At 35.6% G+C, this 23,806-nt stretch overlaps 1 protein-coding gene across 1 annotated transcript; it reads left to right on the top strand.

Annotated features, from left to right (window-relative positions):
- The first annotated feature begins 9,985 nt into the window (after positions 1–9,985).
- LOC103959475 (disease resistance RPP13-like protein 4) lies at positions 9,986–12,613 on the top strand. Its single transcript, XM_048570472.1, has one exon. The coding sequence runs from the start codon at positions 10,439–10,441 to the stop codon at positions 12,395–12,397; it is 1,959 nt and encodes a 652-aa protein (XP_048426429.1). The 5' UTR covers positions 9,986–10,438; the 3' UTR covers positions 12,398–12,613.
- Positions 12,614–23,806: the final 11,193 nt, after the last annotated feature.

Below are 23,806 nucleotides of genomic sequence, written 5' to 3' on the forward strand. Positions count from 1 at the left end.
TTATTCAGTTGAACTCCTTTTGGAGTATTAGATTGTTATTCATTATATTGTAGTTGGAATGTCTTTCATTTAAAGTATGGATATGGATGATTGTGAATTGATTCGTACTTTTATGGTTAACTTATTGTTAGAAGTGGCATTGCTCTTGTATAAAGATTAGTGATGTTGCCGGGCTTGAGTGACGATGTCATTCTTGTGAATGGAAGTTAGAAAGTGTCGAACTTGATGCTAACTAAATTTGAGAACAGTTTGGAAGCGTAGATAGTATAGAAAATTTCGGGGATGAAATTTTTATAAGGGGGAAAGGATGTGAACTTCCGTCTCCGGATTTCACTATTTAAATATTGTATTTCGTATTTTGTAGTCACGTTGCGTCTATATTTACGGTATAGAATTTTTTTTTTGTTAAGTAAAATGATGAAAATGCCCATGTTGGACTATGTGGAATCCTACGTATTGGATCTTTTTGTGTTTCGTTACACCTGTTAGCAAATATGGATAGTACTTGTTGCTACTAACGCGTAAGAGCAAGTAAATAGGACATCCCCTTTTCGTTGGATGCCGTTCCGTGCCGCCAAATTATGCCTTGCAAAAGTATGGCTGCCCAAATTCCACAGAATCAGAAAGTTTACTGCTGTAAGTTCTTCTTCTGTCTTTGTTTATATTTCTTCAATTTGATAGCCGAGTGTTGTTGTGGTGAATAATTTGATCATGTATTTTGCACACTCTTCTTCTGTTCATAATTGGGAGAAGGTGTGGTCCTTTAGTTTGGTTAATTTCAGTGATTTGCAGCACAGTTGTTCTTTGTTGTCTGAATGCTTTCTGCGAAGGAAAATGAAAAATAATTTCATGAACCATTGTTAAACTAATGATTATTATGGTTATGTGGAAGGATTACTGTCTTATCGGATGCATATTTATAGGTCTTTTAGGTTCGATCTACACCTTTGCTTAATGATTTATGGCAGTGTTTAGGTGAGTATGCATGCCGTCTCTAGTACATTGCTTTGCTTGTATTGTGCATCGGCTAACCTGATCCAGAGTATCCACTAGTTAAGCAGCATTTTGATGCCTAAACTTTATGCCTATAAATGCTGTTTTCTTTTAATCATCAAATGCTTCTTGAGACTGGCTATAATAAATCAAATAATCGATCTTCTACGGAGCGAGTTCTATGTATGGTTCTTGATTTTGCCTCAATTTGATAGTGAACTGTTTTAGTTGTTGTCCTGGATTTTGTTTTCTTGTGTCTTTTAATTTATAAACATCGAATTTGTCATCTGTTTGAGTGTAGACTTCGTTTTCTGGTCCCCAGCCATGTTTGAAGTAAGGTGATTTAGCTTATGGTTCTAGTAATATTTGTTTCAGTGCATTAATGTAATGTTGATGGTGGGGAATCGATATTTAAAGTCTCATAATGTGAAATTGTTTCTCTTCATACTTAGTACAATTTTGCTAGAGTTGTTTGTATACATTTAGTCAGATGTGGTCCAGATTTTGTCTTTGTAATGACAGTGAATAGCCATGGTTTTTATATGAATGGTAGTGAATAGCCATTGTTGATGAACACAATAATTCCATCTCATTGGTATAACATTATCAGACCTTTTTGCATATGTTTGAAGTTGAACGAATACTTATATGTATGTAGAATATTGAAGGGATGAAATTGTTTTTTTTATTTACCGTATACATATGTTTATGCGTGCATATTCAAAGGAACTTACTTATATCCCTGGAAATATATATACATCAACTGTTAAAGCTTTTATATACAGGTACATCTATATTTATAAAAGAAAGCATCTTCACTTATTTTCTATAAGTGTATTCATTTAAATGTTACATTTATTTTGATCATGTTAATTCAAGTTAACCAAAATAGTATTTGGATCTCATAGTGTGAATTAGTAGTTCCAAGTAATCTAATTAAGACTAGAGTTGAAAGTGATGTATTTAGTAATTGCATATACTTGAGAATAGGAGTTGATCGAGGTGGTGGGTTCTTGTAGTAATAATTTGAAACAATGCTTTGGAACCTAGATGGGAAATACAGAAATGGATAGTGTATGTACTCATGTTGTAAATCATAAGTGTGGAGGTAGGAGATATCGTGTGTGTTAGTCTAATTGCACCATGTAGCAGTGGTACACGGATGGTCCTGCTTGGTATATCCGCGTTGGGGGACTATACGTATTTCAGGGGTGATCATGCTTGGTATATCCGCATTGGGTGATCACTACCTGCACAATGAGATTATGCTATGGTTTTGCTTGGTATATTCGCGTTGGGGGACCATACGTATTCTAGGAGTGATCATGCTTGGTATATCCACGTTGGGTGATCACTACCTAGAGCTATATGATACAGTCCTGCTTGGTATATCCATCTTGGGGGACTGTTAGGGGTGATCATGCTTGGTATATCTGCATTGGGTGATCACTGCCTACGTTATTAGACTATGCATATGGTTTTGCTTGGTACTTCTGCGTTGGCGGACTATATGCATTCTAGGAGTGATCATGCTTGGTATATCTGCATTGGGTGATCACTACCTAGAGTTAGGATGTGGTCTTGCTTGGTATATCCATGTTGGGGGACCATACGTATTTCAGGGGTGATCATGCTTGGTATATCCGCGTTGGGTGATCACTACCTGCGTACTTGGTACATTCCGATAGGCGATTATATTTTGGGTTGGATTTCATTGAGTGGTCCGAAATCCCTACTCTTACTCATTTCCATAAAGTTAGTTTAACCCTAGATTCGAGTGAGTAAGACTTGCTCACAGTAGGCGTTATATTTATAAATTAGAATTATTATGTTATTACTTGGAATCCAGGCAAGGAATTATGTAGAATTCCTTTATTAAATTGCGTGCATTGATATTTGATCTTGTTGACTGATTAACGTAATTAAATGTTAATATCGTGCCTCCTTGATTCATGGAATTGGTTACTTGAAGTGATTGCGGAATGATATTGGATATGATTGTTATTAATACAATTGGATTCGTTGATCAATGTGACTAGAGGATACTTTTGTGCTTAGTTGATTCTTTGATATATTACATGCTATGAATTGTGATATTATGTTGAAACATAGTGATTTATATAATGGATGAAATAGAAACCTTGATTGTCATGTGGATTCATTGTGTAGCTTGAATCGAATAATTCATGCTTGTCAAGTCCAAATGATTGATTGAGGAATGTTATGCTTTTCTGCTTGAACGTACTGTGATAAACGTCGAAGTGTAGTGAATGATGAACTACAAATGGCTTGATCCCTATTTAGTGTACGTAGGCAGTCTAACGAGAAGGTTCGATGCAGCCATAAAGTATACGAAAAATTACTTTGTGATTTGATTCTTGAGTTGTGCTTTACCATATCCCAGAGGCAGGGTAAGTTAGGAATACGGGTATTTGGTGATATCACGTGTCGATCCTGGACAAATGTCAGGATCGGGGCGTGACATTAGTTATTTGTTAAAAATATTTCAAAACTCAGGTCTTCAGACAAGAATCAGAACTATAATTAACCGATCACCAAAAACTATGCCCTAATCCATTAATCAAACCATTCATACATTGTCTTCTTTAGAAGATCTTATATGCATGTTATGATTAAATGAACTACAAAATTCTCATGCTTCTGATTTCTCAGTTTAACATTTCAATATGAACCCATTTTGATGTGGTTCATACGATCAATCATTCTTAGAAAATAAATCCATATACGATCCTCCTTTATTCTCTAATCACTAAAGAACATTGTGAAGTATTGACATTTATAGACAATAAAAGCTTGAATCTTAGTGAGACTAAGTGGCTCTGATACCAAATGTTAGATTAAGCATTTAATCTCAAACTAAGATTACGATATGCAAATGAAGAAGCCATGAAAAATAGTATGAATGCATTGAAGAGAATATTAACAGAAGGTCTTTTACTCACACAGCCCTATGTCCAATAATATGGTCTAGTGATGGAGTGAACGTGTATCTGGTGAGCAAGGACGTTCGTATTTATAGAGTATATTCCTAACATGATCCCAGCTATCGTGGGATCATTTAATACCCATTAACTTGCACGTTCGAATGCGGTTATGTATAACGTTCCCATAATCCTTTAATTCTAGGAGATCAGTTGTTGACATGGCCATGACTCCTAATTGATATAAACCCACGTTTAGGTATTCTTTTCATGATACATGTAAGTACAAAACCTAACAGAAATATGTTTATTGTGGCTTTGTCCTCACAGACTCGGGCACTGCACTGCAAATGGAGATGACCACCGCCTTCAAGCTGTCCGAGTAGAGTAACTGAAGCTGGAGAGGAAGGAGGCGGTGGACATTAGAAAATTGCAGAGAAAACGCGTGGAAATCTATATTTCCACTACGTTGTAAAAAGAAATCCATATTTCCTACCAAGTAATATTGTAATTTGGAAACCTCATTTGATCCAAAAAAACAAGGAAACATTATTTGATCAGAATTTGGATTCTATTCCAATTGCGTTTGGGGCACGGCACTTACATGGCTGAGGCTCCAAAGAAATCATACTAAAACAAGGCGGGGAGTGTTTTTGCTCTTTCTACCAATTATCTGCACTTCCATGATTCCTTACCTTCTTCACCTCTCCCACTACTCTATCTCTCTGAACTCCAAAGGGAGGCATGGCTCGAGAGGACGGCGGGCGGCAGTGGCCATGGGGAAAATTGGTAGCAAAATAGCCGTCAAAACACAAGAAAATTGGGGTTTAGGCCTTGCTAAAATAAAATTCAATTGTAAAAAGAATCTATAATTCCTATATAGTATTCGCACTAGTACTGCTAGTAAATCGTAATTGGAATTCGAATTTGGAAACCATTTTTATCTGATTTTGGAAAACCATTTTTGAACTGGATTTGGATAACATTTTCCGTTCAGGATGCTAATAACCTACAATGAGTGCACTTCATCAAAAAATTTAATGTCAGCAACAATTCACATTTAATTACAAACATGACGAGGATTTTGTGACGTTAGTCATTGAACAAGTAGAATATAACCATTGCATTTCACCATCACTTGCCCTATTCAGTACGGTGGCTTTACCACCACAACTTTTAATATAACTGACACCCGCTACATTATTTGCGTTGAACAAAGTCACTGCCAAGTAGGCCTGGCAATTTCTGACACGACCCGATAACCCGACACGACACGACACGAAATTAACAGGTGTTTGGGTCGACACGATAACGAAACGGGTCGTTATCGGGTAACCCGATAAGCACCTGTTAAGATAACGGGTTGGTTCGGGTATACACGTGGGTAACACGATACACAATAAACAGAATATTATTTTTATAATTTTATAACCCTAAAAAAATACTATAATAATTATATACATTAATTTTACAATTTTATACCCCTAAAAATTATAATATATATATATATTAAATTAACTATAAAATTTATAATAATTATAATAATTATATATACTATAATAATTATACCCCCAAAATATTAAGTCTATCTATAATAATTATATATATATTAAATTTTATAAAAACTATAATAATTATTAATTAATAATTTAATATGCATGATGCATTGCATGATTTTGCATCCATTGAAATTTGATGTGATTTCTTTCCATTCAAATTTCAATAATCAATTTCTTGCCGTTGCCAACTTGCCGCCCTTTTTGAAAAAAAAAATGGAGGGAAAATGAAAATGTTAAGAAAAGTTGAAAATGAAACAAAAAAGTGAGGGAATTAGGGAAAGATGTTGGAGGGAAAAGTGAAAATGATAAGAAAAAGTTGAAAAGGAAACAAAAAAGAGAGGGAAAAATGAAAATTAATAGAAGTGGTGAGAATTTTTTTTTTTTTTTTTTTTTTTAAGTTATTAACTTTTTATCACACACATGACTGTCATGACATATCTCACTATTTTTATAATGACACACGTGACACGTGATGTATGTACTATTCTGTGTACCAGTCAATTATAATTTATACGTACAAAATAAATAGATTTAAATCTACTTAATAAAAATATATATACACACACACACACACACACACACACACACACAGGGAACTTGATTGATGGCATACGAATTCTCCAAAACTAATTTCAACGATCCAAACCGTCAAAATTGTTTGTATATGCTTGGAGATCACATCAGCAAAAAATCACAAAAAAAAAACATTCAGAGATCAAGTAACAGGACAAAGCTTTTCAACAGTTATAAACGAAAAATCACGATTTAACGGTTATTTTAACTCCGATTTTGATGATTTTTTATAACTACACTCCTTGACCCTATATGAATACAATGAATGAATTCGATCTTCAATTTAAAATATTTACACAAGTGGATACCACAAAATCTTATGTTATACTTAATAAAAGTATAAATAAACTCTAAGTGTTAGTCAATCTATCGTTTTACGAATTCTCCAAAACTAATTTCAACGATCCAAACCATCAAAATTGTTTGCATATGCTTGGAGATCACATCAGCAAAAAATCACAAAAAAAAAACATTCAAAGATCAAGTAACGGGACAAAGCTTTTCAACGGTTATAAACGAAAAATCACGATTTAACAGTTATTTTAACTCCGATTTTGATGATTTTTTATAACTACACTCCTTGACCCTATATGAATACAATGAATGAATTCGATCTTCAATTTAAAATATTTACACAAGTGGATACCACAAAATCTTATGTTATACTTAATAAAAGTATAAATAAACTCTAAGTGTTAGTCAATCTATCGTTTTACGAATTCTCCAAAACTAATTTCAACGATCCAAACCGTCAAAATTGTTTGTATATGCTTGGAGATCACATCAGCAAAAAATCACAAAAAAAAAAAACATTCAGAGATCAAGTAACGGGACAAAGCTTTTCAACGGTTATAAACGAAAAATCACGATTTAACGGTTATTTTAACTCCGATTTTGATGATTTTTTATAACTACACTCCTTGACCCTATATGAATACAATGAATGAATTCGATCTTCAATTTAAAATATTTACACAAGTGGATACCACAAAATCTTATGTTATACTTAATAAAAGTATAAATAAACTCTAAGTGTTAGTCAATCTATCGTTTTACGAATTCTCCAAAACTAATTTCAACGATCCAAACCGTCAAAATTGTTTGTATATGCTTGGAGATCACATCAGCAAAAAATCACAAAAAAAAAACATTCAAAGATCAAGTAACGGGACAAAGCTTTTCAACGGTTATAAACGAAAAATCACGATTTAACGGTTATTTTAACTCCGATTTTGATGATTTTTTATAACTACACTCCTTGATCCTATATGAATACAATGAATGAATTCGATCTTCAATTTAAAATATTTACACAAGTGGATACCACAAAATCTTATGTTATACTTAATAAAAGTATAAATAAACTCTAAGTGTTAGTCAATCTATCGTTTTACGAATTCTCCAAAACTAATTTCAACGATCCAAACCGTCAAAATTGTTTGTATATGCTTGGAGATCACATCAGCAAAAAATCACAAAAAAAAAACATTCAGAGATCAAGTAACGGGACAAAGCTTTTCAACGGTTATAAACGAAAAATCACGATTTAACGGTTATTTTAACTCCGATTTTGATGATTTTTTATAACTACACTCCTTGACCCTATATGAATACAATGAATGAATTCGATCTTCAATTTAAAATATTTACACAAGTGGATACCACAAAATCTTATGTTATACTTAATGAAAGTATAAATAAACTCTAAGTGTTAGTCAATCTATCGTTTTACGAATTCTCCAAAACTAATTTCAACGATCCAAACCGTCAAAATTGTTTGTATATGCTTGGAGATCACATCAGCAAAAAATCACAAAAAAAAACATTCAGAGATCAAGTAACCGGATAAAGCTTTTCGACGGTTATAAACGAAAAATCAAGATTTAACGGTTATTTTAACTCTGATTTTGATGAATTTTTACAGCTACACTCCTTGACCCTATATGAATACAAAGAATGAATTTGATCTTCAATTTAAAATATTTACACTAGTGGATGTGGATATCACAAAATCTTATGTTATAATTTATATACTTAATAAAAGTATGAATCAACTATAATATTAATAATTATATACATTAATTTAATAATTTTATATCCCTAAAAAGTAAAAACTATAATAATTATATAGATGTAGGTGTAAATTGAATACAATTTCATGATGATCGATGTAAATTGAAGATTTTGTAAATGGAGGTGTAAACTTTTGAGAAAGACTTACAATCTTAAAAACAAAAACTCTTTATCCTTGCACATTTAATATTTGTAATATATTAGTAGTGTATGTATTATTTTTTTTATTAGGCTTTTATTTTCGAGTGTAGATATAGTACTTGAACGAGAAATGTTTTAATGTTTTGAAGTAATATTTATGTGGCAATGTGTGGTATGTGCAAATTTAAAAAAAATATATTTTTTTCTTAACGGGTCATAATGAATCATAACGGGTCGGGTCACTTTACCCGTTGGGTAAAGTGACACGACCTGTTAAGGACCCGTTAAGATAACGGGTGTGACACGACACGACCCGTTAAGATAACAGGTGTTGCACGAAAACGACACGAACACGATAGACACGACCCGTTTGCCAGGCCTACTGCCAAGCTGGGCAAAAGACTAAAATCAAAATCGATGCCCCCGAACTAGAAAGTTCAATACTTGCTAGTCCAAGCCCTTCTCCTTCTCCATCATTGTCAAATAATTTGGTCACAAGTCTAAGCCGTTTACATATCTATCCTCGCCATCAGGTTCTCCGTGAAGCAAAGTCACCAAGCTCAACTCAAGGACCGCTCCAATTCTTAATTTTTTTAATTCTTCGGTCAGCTGCCACCGGTCTTGTTATTTTAGTGTGTGTGGTTTTGTATTTTATATACGTCGTTGTTTAAATGAATCTCAAATACAGACCGAAAAGAACTGTCTGGTCGTATAAATGTATTTTTATTGTAGACCAAATTTTAAAAGTTTTCAATGAATTTGTACTTATTGTTGAGGTTTAGTTCCGGGATATATATATATATATATATATATATATATTTTAACCAATCTGTCTGTTCAATCTCATCATGATAGTATGATACTACAAATCTCTAACAAATTATTACACAAATTAAGCAAATTATTGAAATGTCTCACATCGACTGTATCAATGACAAAAGAGGAGTTTAAATACCATAATCTCACTCCAACTAATACCGATGTTTTTTGTGATAAAACCCTACACTTGACAGATTGTGCAAGTGATAATTACCAAGTTGGGGACAATATCAGTGTTGTTGGAAGTGAACAGTATGACCTGTTTCTCTGATAATTTTACATGGTATCAAAGCCAGGGAGTGGGCCTGTACTGTAATGCCACGTGATGGGTGGGTCTCCTTGGCCTCTCGCAATGATGGTGGGTCACTTGGCCCCGTATGTAGGGTGAGTCCTCTTGGCTCTACGTGGTTGTCGATCTGTGGATTTTCCACATGTGATCCACTAATTGGGTCTCATGTGAGGGAGGCATATTGAGATGTCCCACATCTACCGTATCAATGACAAAAGAAGAGTTTAAATACCATAATCTCACTCCAACTAATACTGAGACCTTTTGTGATAAAACCTCACACCTAAGGCCTTTTGTGATAAAACCTGACACCTGACGGATTGTGCAGGTGGTAATTACCAAGTTGGGGACAATATCGATATTGTTGAAAGTGGATAGCATGACCCGTCTTCTTGATAATTCTGCACAAATTACACAAGAAAACAATATAGCTTAACTTTTTTTTTCATCACCTTGTAAAAACCTCTAAGTCTAACAATCAGAAAATGACAACCATAAGCACCAAATAAACATTTGAATTTTAACCATAAAAAAAGAAACAATCGTGCACAAAACAAGAGATCACCCTGCTTAAATGTTTAATCTCTTTTGAGTAGTACTATTTATTTTTTATTTTTTATTTTTTATTTTAGAGAATAATAAAAAATTAGGTGAGTCAAGCTAAGTATAAGGCTTGAACTACAACAATAAAAACCTTATTCTCTAAATCCGCAAGCGAAAAGAAAGAATCAAGACCCAGGATTGGTCCCTCCAATTCCTTTTTTTTTTTTTTTTTTTTTCTCTTTTTCTTTTTCCTTTTGTTTAGTTGGAATTGATCTTTGGCGTACAACCCAAATAATTTGGATTCCTCCTCCATTTTTTTAAAGTTTTTGGTACCTGGCGTAGTGTTTGGGAAAAGAGACTTGTACTGCTGACGATTAGAAATTTGTATATAAAAGCACTGGTAAGCTAACCTTGTCAGCACAAACATTTTATTTTAATTATTTTCTTGCTTTTTCTGTATTGTTGCTATAAGCTTAGGATTTTGTTTGCTTTCTTGAAGCACGTCCATGTCTACTCCCAATTCCTCTGAAAATCCCAATGAAATCTTGTCCCTCGAGAGAATCAGAGAAACCATCATTCCCTCTCTCCTTGCCGAATTCTCCTGGGCCATAGTCTATCTCTCCGCCAGCCACTCTGAAATGGCCAATCAATTTGAAAAATTACCCAAAGACCTCACTTACATCCAGCATGCATTTACAGGACTCAAGAACTTTGAGGAAAGCGCAAGTAATCTTTTCAAGATCCTCCAACAGGCTCAACACAGCCTCCGCCACCTATTGTATCAGCAGTCAACGCGATCCCACATCCTTGACTCACAAGCTAAGCAATTTCAGCCCAAACTGCAGGTGCTCAACGAGACCATCATCAAGCTGAAACTCCTACTTCCATCCCCACATAAACTTTTGTTGAGTAAGGAAAAGTCTTTGTTGTCTACTGGCATTGAGTCCCATCATCCCAACAAAGTGCTTGACAAATTGTCTGGCTTACACTTCAGTAAGGTGTTTGAAGAAAGCCCGGCTTATAAAGAATTTCAGGTTGTTTATAACAGTCTTCGTGTTACTACGAAGCTCTGTTTGTTGTGTTTTGCCGTGTTTCCTGTGAATGAGGTTGTAAAGAAGAGGGTTTTGATACAATGGTGGGTTGGAGAAGGGTTTGTGAATCCTCCGGTTGGTGGCAAAGAGACGGTTCTGGAAATTGCTGATGGTATATTTGAAGAATTAACAAAGAAGGGCTGCGTTGAACCTGTTAATAAGAAACGGAGACCTTCCGTGGTGCATGGTTTTAAAATGAATCCTATTATTCGTTCTGCGGTGATTGTTATTGCCAAAGAAGTGGGATTCTTTGGTTTTGACAATAAGGGGAACCCCACAACCGAATTTTCATGGTCTCGACGTGCGTGTTTGGTGAATGGTTCTCAGCATCTGATGCAGGTAAGAGCTCATGGCGATCCAGAAAACCTGCAGACGATATTCAATGTTAATGAGTCCTATCCAGATTTTTCCAAAGTGGAGTGGTCCAAGTTGAGGAATGTGAATGTTCTTTATCTTGGAAGGTGGCACAACAGAGCTAAGCATCACATTGAAGTAGATGACACTGAATTCTTCCACGGATTGCAGTATATGGTAAAGTTGATATTCTTCAGTCTACGAGGTATATCGAGGATCATGGAGCTTCCTGATTCTGTATGCAAGCTTGTTAGTTTGAGGATCTTGGATCTCAGTGCCTGTCACAACTTAGAGGTACTTCCGGAAAGAATAGGCTTGCTTAAGAATCTCACACACTTGGATATGTCCGAGTGTCACTTGCTAGAGCGTATGCCTAAGGGGATTGCCTTGCTCTCAGAACTTCAAGTTCTTAAAGGATTCATAATTCGCGAATATCATAAGAATGATACTCCATGTACTCTTCAGGATTTGTCAGCATTGCAGAAGTTGAGGAAATTGACAATCAGCACTAGCAGGGAAGATTTTCCCAGCAAACAAGAGCTAATTGATTTCCAACATCTTAAATCACTTCGAAAGCTGACAATAGTGTGGGGAGGGTTATCCATCCAAGCCAATGCTGCACCAGAGCTGGGAGAACCAACTGGGACCAAAACTCATATTCAGGAAAATCGAGAATATTTTGAGGAACTTGAGAAGATGGACCTTCAGTGCTATCCTAGGATGACAGCACCTAGCTGGTTGGTGCCCGGTAGGCCTAAGAGCCTAAAAAAGCTCTACGTTAGAGGAGGGCCGCTTCGAAATCTAGGTCATGCGGAGGAGAATGACAAGTGGACAGTTGAGATATTACGTCTGAAGTTCTTGAGTGAATTAAAGATGGACTGGAATAAACTGCAGATGTCATTTCCACATTTAACATATGTGGAGAAATTTAGATGCCCTAGGCTCACTTTCGTCCCATGTGATGAGAGTGGAGTTTGGCTGAAACCGCGAAATGGAACAAATGAAATCATCTCGGCGTGAGTGTGATGCATTCAAACAGTTAAACTGAAGGTTCACTAGATTGATTGAAGTATATCGTCAATTTTTTCCCCCTAATGCTATGCTCTCTTTTTGCCTTTTTCTTTGGAAAGTGAATTTAGTTCTGTTTATTGAAATTTAATGTTGCTCCAAAGTTGAATGTGGATTGTATTCAAGCTATTGAGAAATTACCTCTGTGTAAATATTGTCATGGGAATCTATAAAACTATAGACACTTTGATGCTTACTCGTCTCTGCAAAGACGATTCATGTCAATTCGAGTTTACAAATATGCACTAGAAAGAGTGGACAATGTTTCAAACTTCTTTGGACTTCCATATTTGTAGTCCAACTTAATAAGAAACTGGAACCAGGGTTTCTGCTTTGATCCGCGCAGAAGAATGATTGAAGTAAAACTAATTGGATGTAAGAAAGGAGGGATGGAACCAGGGTTTCTGCTTTTTTCAGTTACTGTTGTTGTTTCCTACATATTCATGTTCTCGTGCATAACTTGGCATCTTTGTTTTTCTTCTGCAGAGTTGTTGCGATCAGCAAAGAAGGGATTTGCAGATCTAATTTTAGCAGCTCTTACGATTCGATAGTGCTGTCAACTTCTTCTGGCATTGTGGAACAGGAATAAAGCGAGGAATTACTTGGCAATGCAGACAAGTGAGTGACGAGGCTGCCAAAGGTGCTTATAGAATCTTGCCAAACAAAAGCCAAAGGTGATTTACCTGTACAATTATTTAGATGATGCCTTCCTTTTCATACCGCTGTTATCATCTACGTTACGGACACGGATATGACGACACGCGACTCGTTGACACAACAAATCTCAAAAAATAGAACACGAACACGACTAAGGGTATGGCAATAAAATGTAATAAAATTATAATAAATGTTACATATATTAAAAATAATACTTCAAATTTATAATTAAACATGAATGTATAAAAATCTGTAATAAATAAAGATTCCTGTGATAAAGCCTCTAAATGAAATATGCTTACCTCTATGTTTAATTAAGCATATACCCTCCATGGAGAGAGAAACAAATAAACGGAACAAAAAAATAATAACATCATTTATATTTATCTTTACTAATCTTTACTAATTAATAAAACATTCATTATCAACCAAAAATTTATGAAATTACCATTTTAACCCTCTAATTAATACAGAACATGAATAAGAAATATGGGACAGAAATGTAATTTCACACAACCAAATTTTGCTATTTTTTTTTTCAAAACCTTACCTACATGTAATCCTAATATATCTCTAATTGTAAAAAAAAAAATAAAAAAATAAACTTCCTACTTCCATGTTCTCTATCACTCTCTTCCTCTCTCCTATTTCAAAAACAAAAATAAATTTTTTTTAATGAAAAATCAGCCTTTTATCTTTTTTGCCAAACATATGTTGTTCTGCTATCCAAATCAGCCCACACATAACCAATTAGGCTTTATCCTTTTTGCCAAACATATTTTGTTCTGCTATCCAAACCCATGTCTTCTCCCTCACTGAATTTCCTTTCATCCCATTATCCCCAGCAACCATCCTCTCCACCAACACCAAGTCTAACCCACCCATATTCAGCCCATCCACCCTCCAACCGGTGTCCACCCCGCAGTGAGAATGCCCCAAATGTTTCAATAATTCAAAAACTGCCTCAAAATATTTTTCAACCCGTGTTGGCGGCGTATCTGAGGCGTGTCCAACCCGTTGACCGGTGTCTTGACCGTATCTAACTCATGTAGGGGGTGTGTCAGCATGCCAAAGTGTCTGACACTCCAACACTTCGGGATTTTGGAGTGTCCGTGCAACCTAGGTTATCATCCTCCACTCGAACGTGTACCACTATGAATGTGACTTTCTTGGAGTTCGAGATGTATTATTCTTCATCTTCCTCCAACTCTTCTATTCAAGGGGAGACAACAAGTGAAGAGAAGAATTGGCCATCACATCCAGCAGCATCCACGACACTTCCAGCAACACCCATGACACTGCCAGTTGCAGAAGCCCGGCAACTTGAAACGACTGCAGACAGTGCAGTCCCTATTGTGAATCAAGATGTTGAAACTTCTTCCCCCCTCTCGTCTCCAAATATACTATCAATGGATGATCATACTCCTAAGAATATTCCTGAGGTAAGTCTCACTTCCCCTATTAATGTATCGAACAGTTCGAATTATCAATTACCTTATAGGTACAACCGAGGAAAACCACCTAACTGATACTCTCGGGATAAAGAAAAAGGGTCCAAATATCCCATTCCCAACTATGTGTTATCACATAAATTGTCGGAACCAGAAGAAAACTTTTATACAACAAATATTAGCGGATAGTGTTCCGAGCTCCGTGAAAGAAGCACTAACCGACATTAGGTGGACTAAGGCAATGGAAGGAGAGATGAGTGCACTTTAAGACCAAACTTGGGATTTAGTCCTATTGCCAAGAGGAAAAGAGAGAGTAGAGTGTAAGTAGGTGTATACGATGAAGTACAAAGCTTACAAGGTACGATTGGTCGCCAATGGTTATACTCAAACCTATGACATGACTATATAGAGACATTGGCCCGAGTAGCAAATATCAATACAATAAGGGTATTGCTTTCGTTGGCAGCAAACCTAAATTGGCCTTTACAACAATTTGATGTGAAGAACGCCTTCCTACATGAGAATCTTAAAGATGAGGTATATATGGATATTCCATGGGGTATTCATCACTTTCACAATTAGGAGTAGTATGTAAATTGAACAAGCCCTTGTATGGTCTAAAGTAATCATCTCGAGCGTGGTTTGGGAGATTTTGAATGGCCATGAGAAAATATGGGTTCAGGTAGAGCAACTCCGACCATACGATCTTTATAGAACATTAAATGGATAAGTTAACGACATTCATTATATATGTGGATGATATGATTGTTGTTGGTGCACAAAATTAGATTGACTTTGGAACAATGTAAAGTGTCAAAATGTGACTTTCGTAAGGTTGCTTCAGTCACCAAGTCTTAAATAATATGTAAAGACACAGAGATAGGAAGTAAACACAAGATGTACGTGGTTCACCCTAAGGTGGGCTACATCCATGAGGATAGATGAGTTCTCAATAATAATGTAGAGTTTACATGATACAAAGGTTACACATAATCATATTACTAAGTTCTAATAATTGGTTAAGTAGAATACCATCATTATAAATTAATTGTAGGAGAATGGTCTTGTTTTATAATTGTGGAGAGTCACACGCTTTCGTCTGCGGTTGGTGTGGGACTCTGGGACTTTAGGAGCTTTATTCTAATGTTAACACGTGTCGTGTTGTGATCAACCTCTTAGTTGGAGAGAAACTCTTAGTGCTTCAACAGATGTACCTCATCACAAATCCTTCCACCACTTGAGTCTCCATAGGTATAAAGTTGACTGGTGCTCAGTAGTTTTGGAATTGGTGAAGTATAGTACAAACAATTGTCACAGGTGATTATTAGAAAGAAATCTCGAAGTTGAAGGATTACTTGGCAACTGAGTTCGAAATGAAAGATCTTGGTGGACTTAAGTATTTTTTTGGTATTGAAGTGGCGAAATTGGGCATATTTATATCTCAAAAGAAATATGTTCTAGATTTGTTGACAGAAACAGGGATGCTCAATTGTAAACCTATTGATAATCCTATCATTCAAAACCATCACATTGCTATGTATCTTGATCAAAGTCCAAGCAATAAAGACTGTTATCAGAGGTTGGTTAGATAATTAATTTACTTATTCCATACTAGACCAAACATTCTTATGCAATGAGTGTTGGCAGCCAGTTTATGCACCCTCCAGGGTAGAGGCATCATGTTATCTAAGAATGGACACTTTAAAGTGGATGGTTATACTGATGCGAATTAGGGCAGGAAATATTATTGATAGGCAATCTACTTCAGGGTACTTTACGTTTGTGGAAAGCAGTTTAGTGACTTGCTGCCAGTAGGAAGCAAAAGGGGCTTTGTCAAGTGCAGAAGCAGAATATAGAGGTATGGCAAAAGAAGTATGTGAGTTACTGTGACTCCAGCGGTTACTTAAAGAACTTAGGTATCCACCAATGTCTGCATCAAATTTGTTTTGTGATAACAAAGCTGCCATTGATATTTCTCATAATCCAATTCAACACAATTGGATTAAAATGTTGAAGTGGATAGACATTTTATTAAGAAGTTAATTAGATGAGAATGTTATTCAATTTCTATTTGTGAAATTCGAAGATCAGCTGGCAGATATTTTAATAAAAGCAGTTGCATGTCAAGCGTTCTACAACTCACTCGACAAGTTGAGCATCAACAACATTTATGCACCAACTTGAGAGGGAGTGTTGGCATGAGTTGGTGATTGAGTTCACTACATGTGTAATTAGCGGGATTTGTTACCCGTTTGATTTCTTGTAATCAGGATAGGTTTTATTACTTATTCTTGCCTTGTAAGTCAAAGGTGTATTATAAATGTTTGCCTCCTTTGTGACAAGAATACAATCAGCAGAATTAAACCCAAAATTAACAGGAGGGTTTCTTTGTATATTTGGGAGAAAAATTAATCATCTCCAAGAAAAACGAGTTGTCCTTGACATTCTCTTTGTTGTTTTCCTGTGCTAAACTTGTTCTTGATGTTGATATGCCAAAGTATTTAGCAGCATAAAAAATAAATTAAGTGCAGCAAAATGCCCTTTATCAAGCATTGGACTGTGTGTGCCGGCCAAATACTGCTAAAAACAGTCCAATCGGTGTAGGAATCCTACTAATTGCAGCCAATGTTTTCAGAAATTAGGAGCTCCAGTTGCGGATATTTCAAGAAATTGTTGAGACCCCCAAGAACTTAAATTCATTGCAGAGAAAAACACTTTTTCAAGAAGCAAAAGCAGTGGCAATAATGGAAAATCAGAAGCTGAAGTTTCATCAGCCATGAACATCCATTGGAGCGTACCAATGATTCACCTTCCAAACAGAACAAAATCTGTGCAGGGTGCAAGCTCATGATACAGTCCGGTAAGAACTACTACAGCTGCCCAAGCTGCCCATTTTTCTTGCACCAAGTATGCTACAACATGCCCCGGAAAACGCGTCATCCGGCTTATCCAAGCCACTACTTGAACGTCCATCCAGCTCCTCCTTCAAGCACCAAAGGGGCCTTGAATTATCAGGCTTGTGGAGATCCCGTCGAGGGGTTTTACTATGAATGTGCCGATTGTGGCTTTTACTATCATAGCTTGTGCTCAGGCCTGCCCTTCTCCATTAAAACTTTATCCCACCCTCATGCATTGAAATTGTCATTTTCTCCACCGGTCGATTTGTGCTGTGATCTCTGCAATGAGCCTGGTTACGATCGATGGCTGTATAGGTGTCATATTGTGAGTTTGATTCTCATATATTATGTGCCATTTATAATATTCAACCAGACCTTGAACCTCCCCAAAATCCAATTCCACGGAGCAGCTATTCTTCAGGATCTTCTTTCGGGATCAATGTGGCAGAAAATTACAACAGTGAAGGAAATGAACTGTTGCATTTGGTAAGGCAGACAGTTTTTAAGGGTGACATTAAGTGCATTGGTGACGAAAAGGGTTTGAGTGCAGCAATAATTGGCTGGGATAAGAGATTGTATTCTCCAAAACAAGAGCTCAACGTTAGAATGAGCAAACTTCGAAATGTTGGATCATATCAAACGGATGCAGACATGGCCGTCACTTAATTGAATTTGAAAGATACAGCAACTTCTGTTCCTGAAGACATGACTTTGAGTCCAAGTTATCAATTCAGCGATGCATGTTTTTCGATAGATTTGTCTTACACACCTAATGGTCAGAAATTTCAAGCAAACAAGGAAGGTCCAAACCAAGGAACATTAAGCTACACCAATAGTACCATTGCCCCCAGCAAGGTTTTGACCAGCGCGAAACCAGAAAAGCAACCCGGTTATGTTAATGTATCAGGTACTAATTATTCCAATAAAATTGGACTGGAAAATAAGCTGAATGAAGCATTCTTGACTCGAAATGACACTCTTACAAGGAAGGAATCAGGCCCAAAGGATGAAGAGGAAAGCTAGTGCTAACATGGGGACCTTGACCATTGGAAATCAGAGTACTAAATCAGATATAGTAAGTCATAACGAATTTCATACCATCAATTGAGAAAGAAAAAAAAATCGTGATTCATTAAGAAATTTGGTTGAGAGTTAAATATTGGGATTCAGTTATAGGAATTACTATTGCTTATTAAACCCATGCTCCCAAAAGAGAGTTATCCAACTTATAGTTATTATGTTTGCAGGAAAGTAACAGCCCTTCCTGTTGGCTTAGTTGCTGCAATACAGGCTACGAAAGAGGTACCAACTAAGCTTTCAGGAGGCCAGAAGCATAAGAAAACTGGTCAGTTACCGAAATGTTTTTGTTCGACAGTATGATTTTACATGTGAAGAATTCATACATTTACTTCTACAAGAGGAACAGAAGTCGCATATATCATAAGGTTGTGACTCACAAATTGTGAGACGATCCTGTTTCGATTTCAATTTAAATGTTTGTCCATTGTTTCAAAACCATGCACGAGTTGAGAAAAACCTATTATTTCCCATTAATTCGCTTTAAGTCCAACTTACATCCAAAACACATCTTACAAAGAAAGGTGGTATCTGCACCTGCGCGCATAAGTCGCTAAATCTTTCCTCCCGAAGCCATGTGGTATAGGTTAGAAGTCAAGGTTATACCACAATATGTGTAAAGATTTTAAAGAGACAATTAACAGTGTCCCGTTATTATTTATACATATTATCACCACTTATGTAATCCAATAACTGTGGATTTTTATCATAAAAGACTTTTAAATAAGTTGTAAATTATTTTGCAGGATGACAAATGAGACATTTTATATTGTTCAACAATAGTACCACAAAACTGGTATGTGTACCATCAGGTCCACTACTCAATGGTAGTCAAGAAAATAGACAAGTGCATTTACCCATCCAATGTTGTCATCTTTGTACTGATGTGGATGGGATGATAAAACATAATTAACTCAAACAAAGTAGGACGGCAGTGATTATTGCATAAAACTTATTAGTTGGATGTACTCGCGCGCAGTACTATTTGACTATTGCATATATAGTCTGGTTTATGCAGGTTAGTTTTGATTGAAATTTCTAGTATTAATATGATAATGAATTTACATGTGTATTACATAATTTTTAAATATAAAAATTAGTAATTAATTTAGGGTTTAATACTCACACCTCTATTAAACTCCTAATTAATTTTCAATTCAAACATGTCCAAAATAATAAAATTAGATTAAGTTTGTAACTATTAGTTTTTTTTTTTTTTTTTTTTTTTTTTTTTTTTTTTTATAAAGATTCTCAAATTTTTAATCTTAAATGTACCCATTCATATTGTGGCAGCTCGTCCTTAATTTTACGATAATATAAATTTTAAAAGCATGAATTGACGAAAATGCCCTAGAGGCGAGATTATTGACTTTCGTTGACCGTCTTGCCGTGACACATGGTTCACTTTTAAGCCTTGGGAAGTCTCCTTGAAGGCTATGGGTACAAAGTTGTTGTCAGGTACCACAAATGAACTATCCGGATCCTTGTGGTATGTTACGTTATCCGTTCTATAAGTTTAGCATGATTGTAGTAGACACTTACCTTACTCATCTTTGTTAGAGTTGCATGTAACAACGCTTACACTTTTGGTATTGGGTATGACATCATTCGAGACGTGGTACAAAAAATTTTATAATATTCATGATGTTGTTTGAAAGGGTAGTGCGTGAGCACGGTTGAGGCTTTGATCATTCGTTGTATGTGTATTTCCCAATGGGGGGAATGATGGTAATATTGCACCATCGGGAATATGATGCTTGTTTTTCAGGACAATAATGAGTTGTCGATATTGCGGGCTACAGATTGTAGTATCAATAACTTATTTGTTAGATTTGTTAAGCAAGGGGACAATTAGCCCATTTACGTTTGTACGTTATATTTACCTAAATGATTTCATTTCTAGGCAAAACGCTTCACAAGGACTCTCGATGTTATGAGGCGAGTTCGACTCGACAACATTGTATATGAGTGGGTCTTTTCTTTGATATATATATATATATATATTGTTTAGTTTCCATATATACAATTATTAATAAATTCTCTACGTGATTGCCATGATTAAACTTACGTTTATAATAAATGCCTTATTGTTGGGAAATGATGAAATAATCCTATGGGATGCCTTAATTATATTTATGGTCATGAATAGTACGATATTGGCTAGAATTGTTGAATGGTTGTGGCATGATTATAATTATGTTATTTGCTCATCATTTGCTGCACCGGTGTTGGTACTCGCATGGGCCAAGACCAGTCTTTCATGTGTATGTGCAAATCACATTGAATGCTCACTTTGGATCCATTGTAGGTGCCAGTCCTATCGTACAGGTTGCAATAGGCAACTCCGACTCGTATGTGTTATGCATAGAGCCAGTCTTCATGTGATTGTAATACTAGAGCATATATCATTGTTACACCTAGTCTTGTTCATGTTAGAATGCCTCTGCATGAACTCACGTGTCAGCAATGTGTCGATGAGCACTCGTTACGATATGTTTGCTATTGCGAGATTATACGATTTACGGACGTCATGCACTTATTTATGAAATATTGTGCCGTATTGAATTCTTGAGATTTTGTAGGCTACGGTAGGTATTTTCTTACTACACATAGTATGTATATTTAGGAAACTATACTTGTTTTACGGCGAGGAGTTATAAAGTTTTTCATAAAGGTTTTTATAAAACTTTCAGGCCCACTCACTCTTATTTTTCGCCTCTCCAGGTTTTAGTAGTTGAACTTTCGTATCGACGAGGATTATTGGCAAATCTCATATTGGTGGCTACCTATGATGGTATAATCTTTATCCTACCTTACTGTATTTTACTTATGCTCTATCATCACGTGTGAAATTGGTTCATTTTTACTCACAACGCACTCTTACATTTAGGGACGTTAGGGTTTAAATTTATTCACATTTTTCCACATCACTATATTTTATGGCTTTGTCACCCTCCAGGTGTCAGCCAGCACAGCTTAATTTCGAAGTCCAAGTGGACATCCTGGGTTGGGGTGTGTCACATATAAGTTTTCAATTTTTTTAATCTTAAATGTACCAATTCTTAAATATACTAATTTTTTATATGTAAAATTTACCCTTTTTTTTTTAATATAAAAACCATTTGAATTTTTAAAACCATTTGTAAACTTATATGGGTACATTCTTTTTCATTGATTAAAGAATGTATCCATGTTAAGTTTGATCAAAGAAATTTACTAATGTTATTAAGTTTGATTTTTTTTTTCTTCTGTGGTTTTGAAGAATGTACCCATGTTTTGGTACAATAACTTACACACACACACACATATAATTTATATGTTATTATTTTTAATCCCACAATTAATTATGGGTTTTAATTAAAATCTCATTAATATAAATAATTACAAATTTTAATTTTTATTTTTTAATTTTAAAAATATAATAACTTACATTATTACATTAATGTTAGAAACTTCGATAAAAGACTAAAAACTAACAAGATTTCAATCAAATAATATTAATAATGAAGGACCGCATCCAAAATGTCTCTTAGCACAAACTACATGGGACTTGCATCAAGATTTGCATGCACATACCATCTCTATCAGCTCCAACTAAGTTTGTACAAAATTCCTAACACGAACTATCCAGATAACCTTATATATAAACAGTACTAAGATACTTTTTGTGGAAGGAGGAACTAAATGGACAGAGGAAGAGTTGGCAAGCTGGATGCTTACTCATTCACCATTTCAGTCAGTGTCACCGACTATATTACCGACACTGCCCCTAGGGCTGCTGTCGTGGCATTTGTTGCTGTTTGGCGTACGATTGTTGCGGTGTAAGAGAGTGACTTTCTAGACCTCTAGAGATATTATTGTGACATTCCAAGGCTATGTTAAAAAGTTGGTATCCTAAACCCTGTACAAGAGCACCTGCTTTGGTTGCTGAATTTCTCCAGCCTACATAGGTCGCAACATAAATGAGAGGTACTCCTTTTTCTTTGGTGGTTCATGACTGGACCGAAGTGAAGATAAAAGCTTTCAAGCTAGTAGCTAATGTACTTTATCTTTATTATTCCTTTTTTTTCCCTAATTCTGTTATAAATAACTATTGCAAAAGGAAAAAGATCATATTTCAAAGAAAGGGATTCCTCAGATCTTTTCTATCAAATTCAAAGATTCAGATCATTGAAATCAAATTTCAAAAATCTAGATTTCCGAACTTTATAGATTTGGTGAAAAGAATCTAGAGAGAATCTTTCCATATTTCACAACCATCACATAAGTGCAGTCGAAAAGGGACAATTTTTCTTTCATGGTACATGTTATTGTGTGGTTCAAAAAAATCAACAGTTAGATTTTACATATAAAGATCTCATAAATAGTAAATTACACAAAACTAGCTCAATTATTAAATTAACCACAGTTTCATACCTCATTTTTAAAACATTTCAATGTCATAATTTATCTTTGAATTTATTGCAATGTCATATCTTCCGTCAATTTATCTATCAATTCCTCCGTTAAATGCTATCTTGACTTGAGACGGATCCCATTTTCTATTAAAAAATTAATTAAATATTAAAAATAAAACTTTTTAAATATTTTTATAAAAAACCACCATACCCATTTCCCCTCAAAACCACCCTACACAATCCTTCGACGTCCTCCCGCCGTTGCTCTCCTCCCCTTCCCTTCACCTCCACCCAAGTCCTTTCTCTTCTTGAAGAAGCACGGCTCCAAGAAGCTCTCCACCAACATTCTCCTATGCTGGGACCTCTTCGATGCCCAGTTCGATTCTAGACCCGAACTCCAATCTGGGTTCGACATCGCCGCCGTCGTCGACAACTAGATGACCCGCTTGCCGCCGGCGAGAAGGGAATACTGCATCGCTCGTGGATCGTAATCGGGTCACGGAGGGAGACAGACGACATCGTCCAAGCCTAGTTAATAGCCTCGGGTTTTGAAATTGAAGGTGGGTTTCGGGGATTCTTCTTCGAAATCCTCTGTGAACGTTTCTTGCTTGGTGACGACGACGGAGATGGCGAAAGCGGAGGGGGGTCGACGACGGTGTGGGGCGGCGGAGGGGAAATGAGTATGGTGATTTTTTATAAAAATATTTAAAAAGTTTTGTTTTTAATATTTAATTAATTTTTTAATAGGAAGTGACCCGGCTCAAGTCAAGTAAGCTTTTAATAGAGGAATTAACAGATAAATTGACAGAAAGTATGACATTGCAACAAATTCAAAAATAACGTATGATATTGAAATTTTTTTAAAATGAAGTATGAAACTGT

The sequence above is a fragment of a genome, unplaced genomic scaffold (assembly GCF_019419815.1).
Source record: "Pyrus x bretschneideri cultivar Hongxiangsu unplaced genomic scaffold, Pyrus_bretschneideri_v1 Contig53, whole genome shotgun sequence".
NCBI lineage: Eukaryota > Viridiplantae > Streptophyta > Magnoliopsida > Rosales > Rosaceae > Pyrus > Pyrus x bretschneideri.

What these genes read in the sequence shown, in the direction of transcription:
- LOC103959475 (XM_048570472.1), top strand. Translation starts at nt 10,439, where the DNA reads ATGTCTACTCCCAATTCCTCTGAAAATCCCAATGAAATCTTGTCCCTC.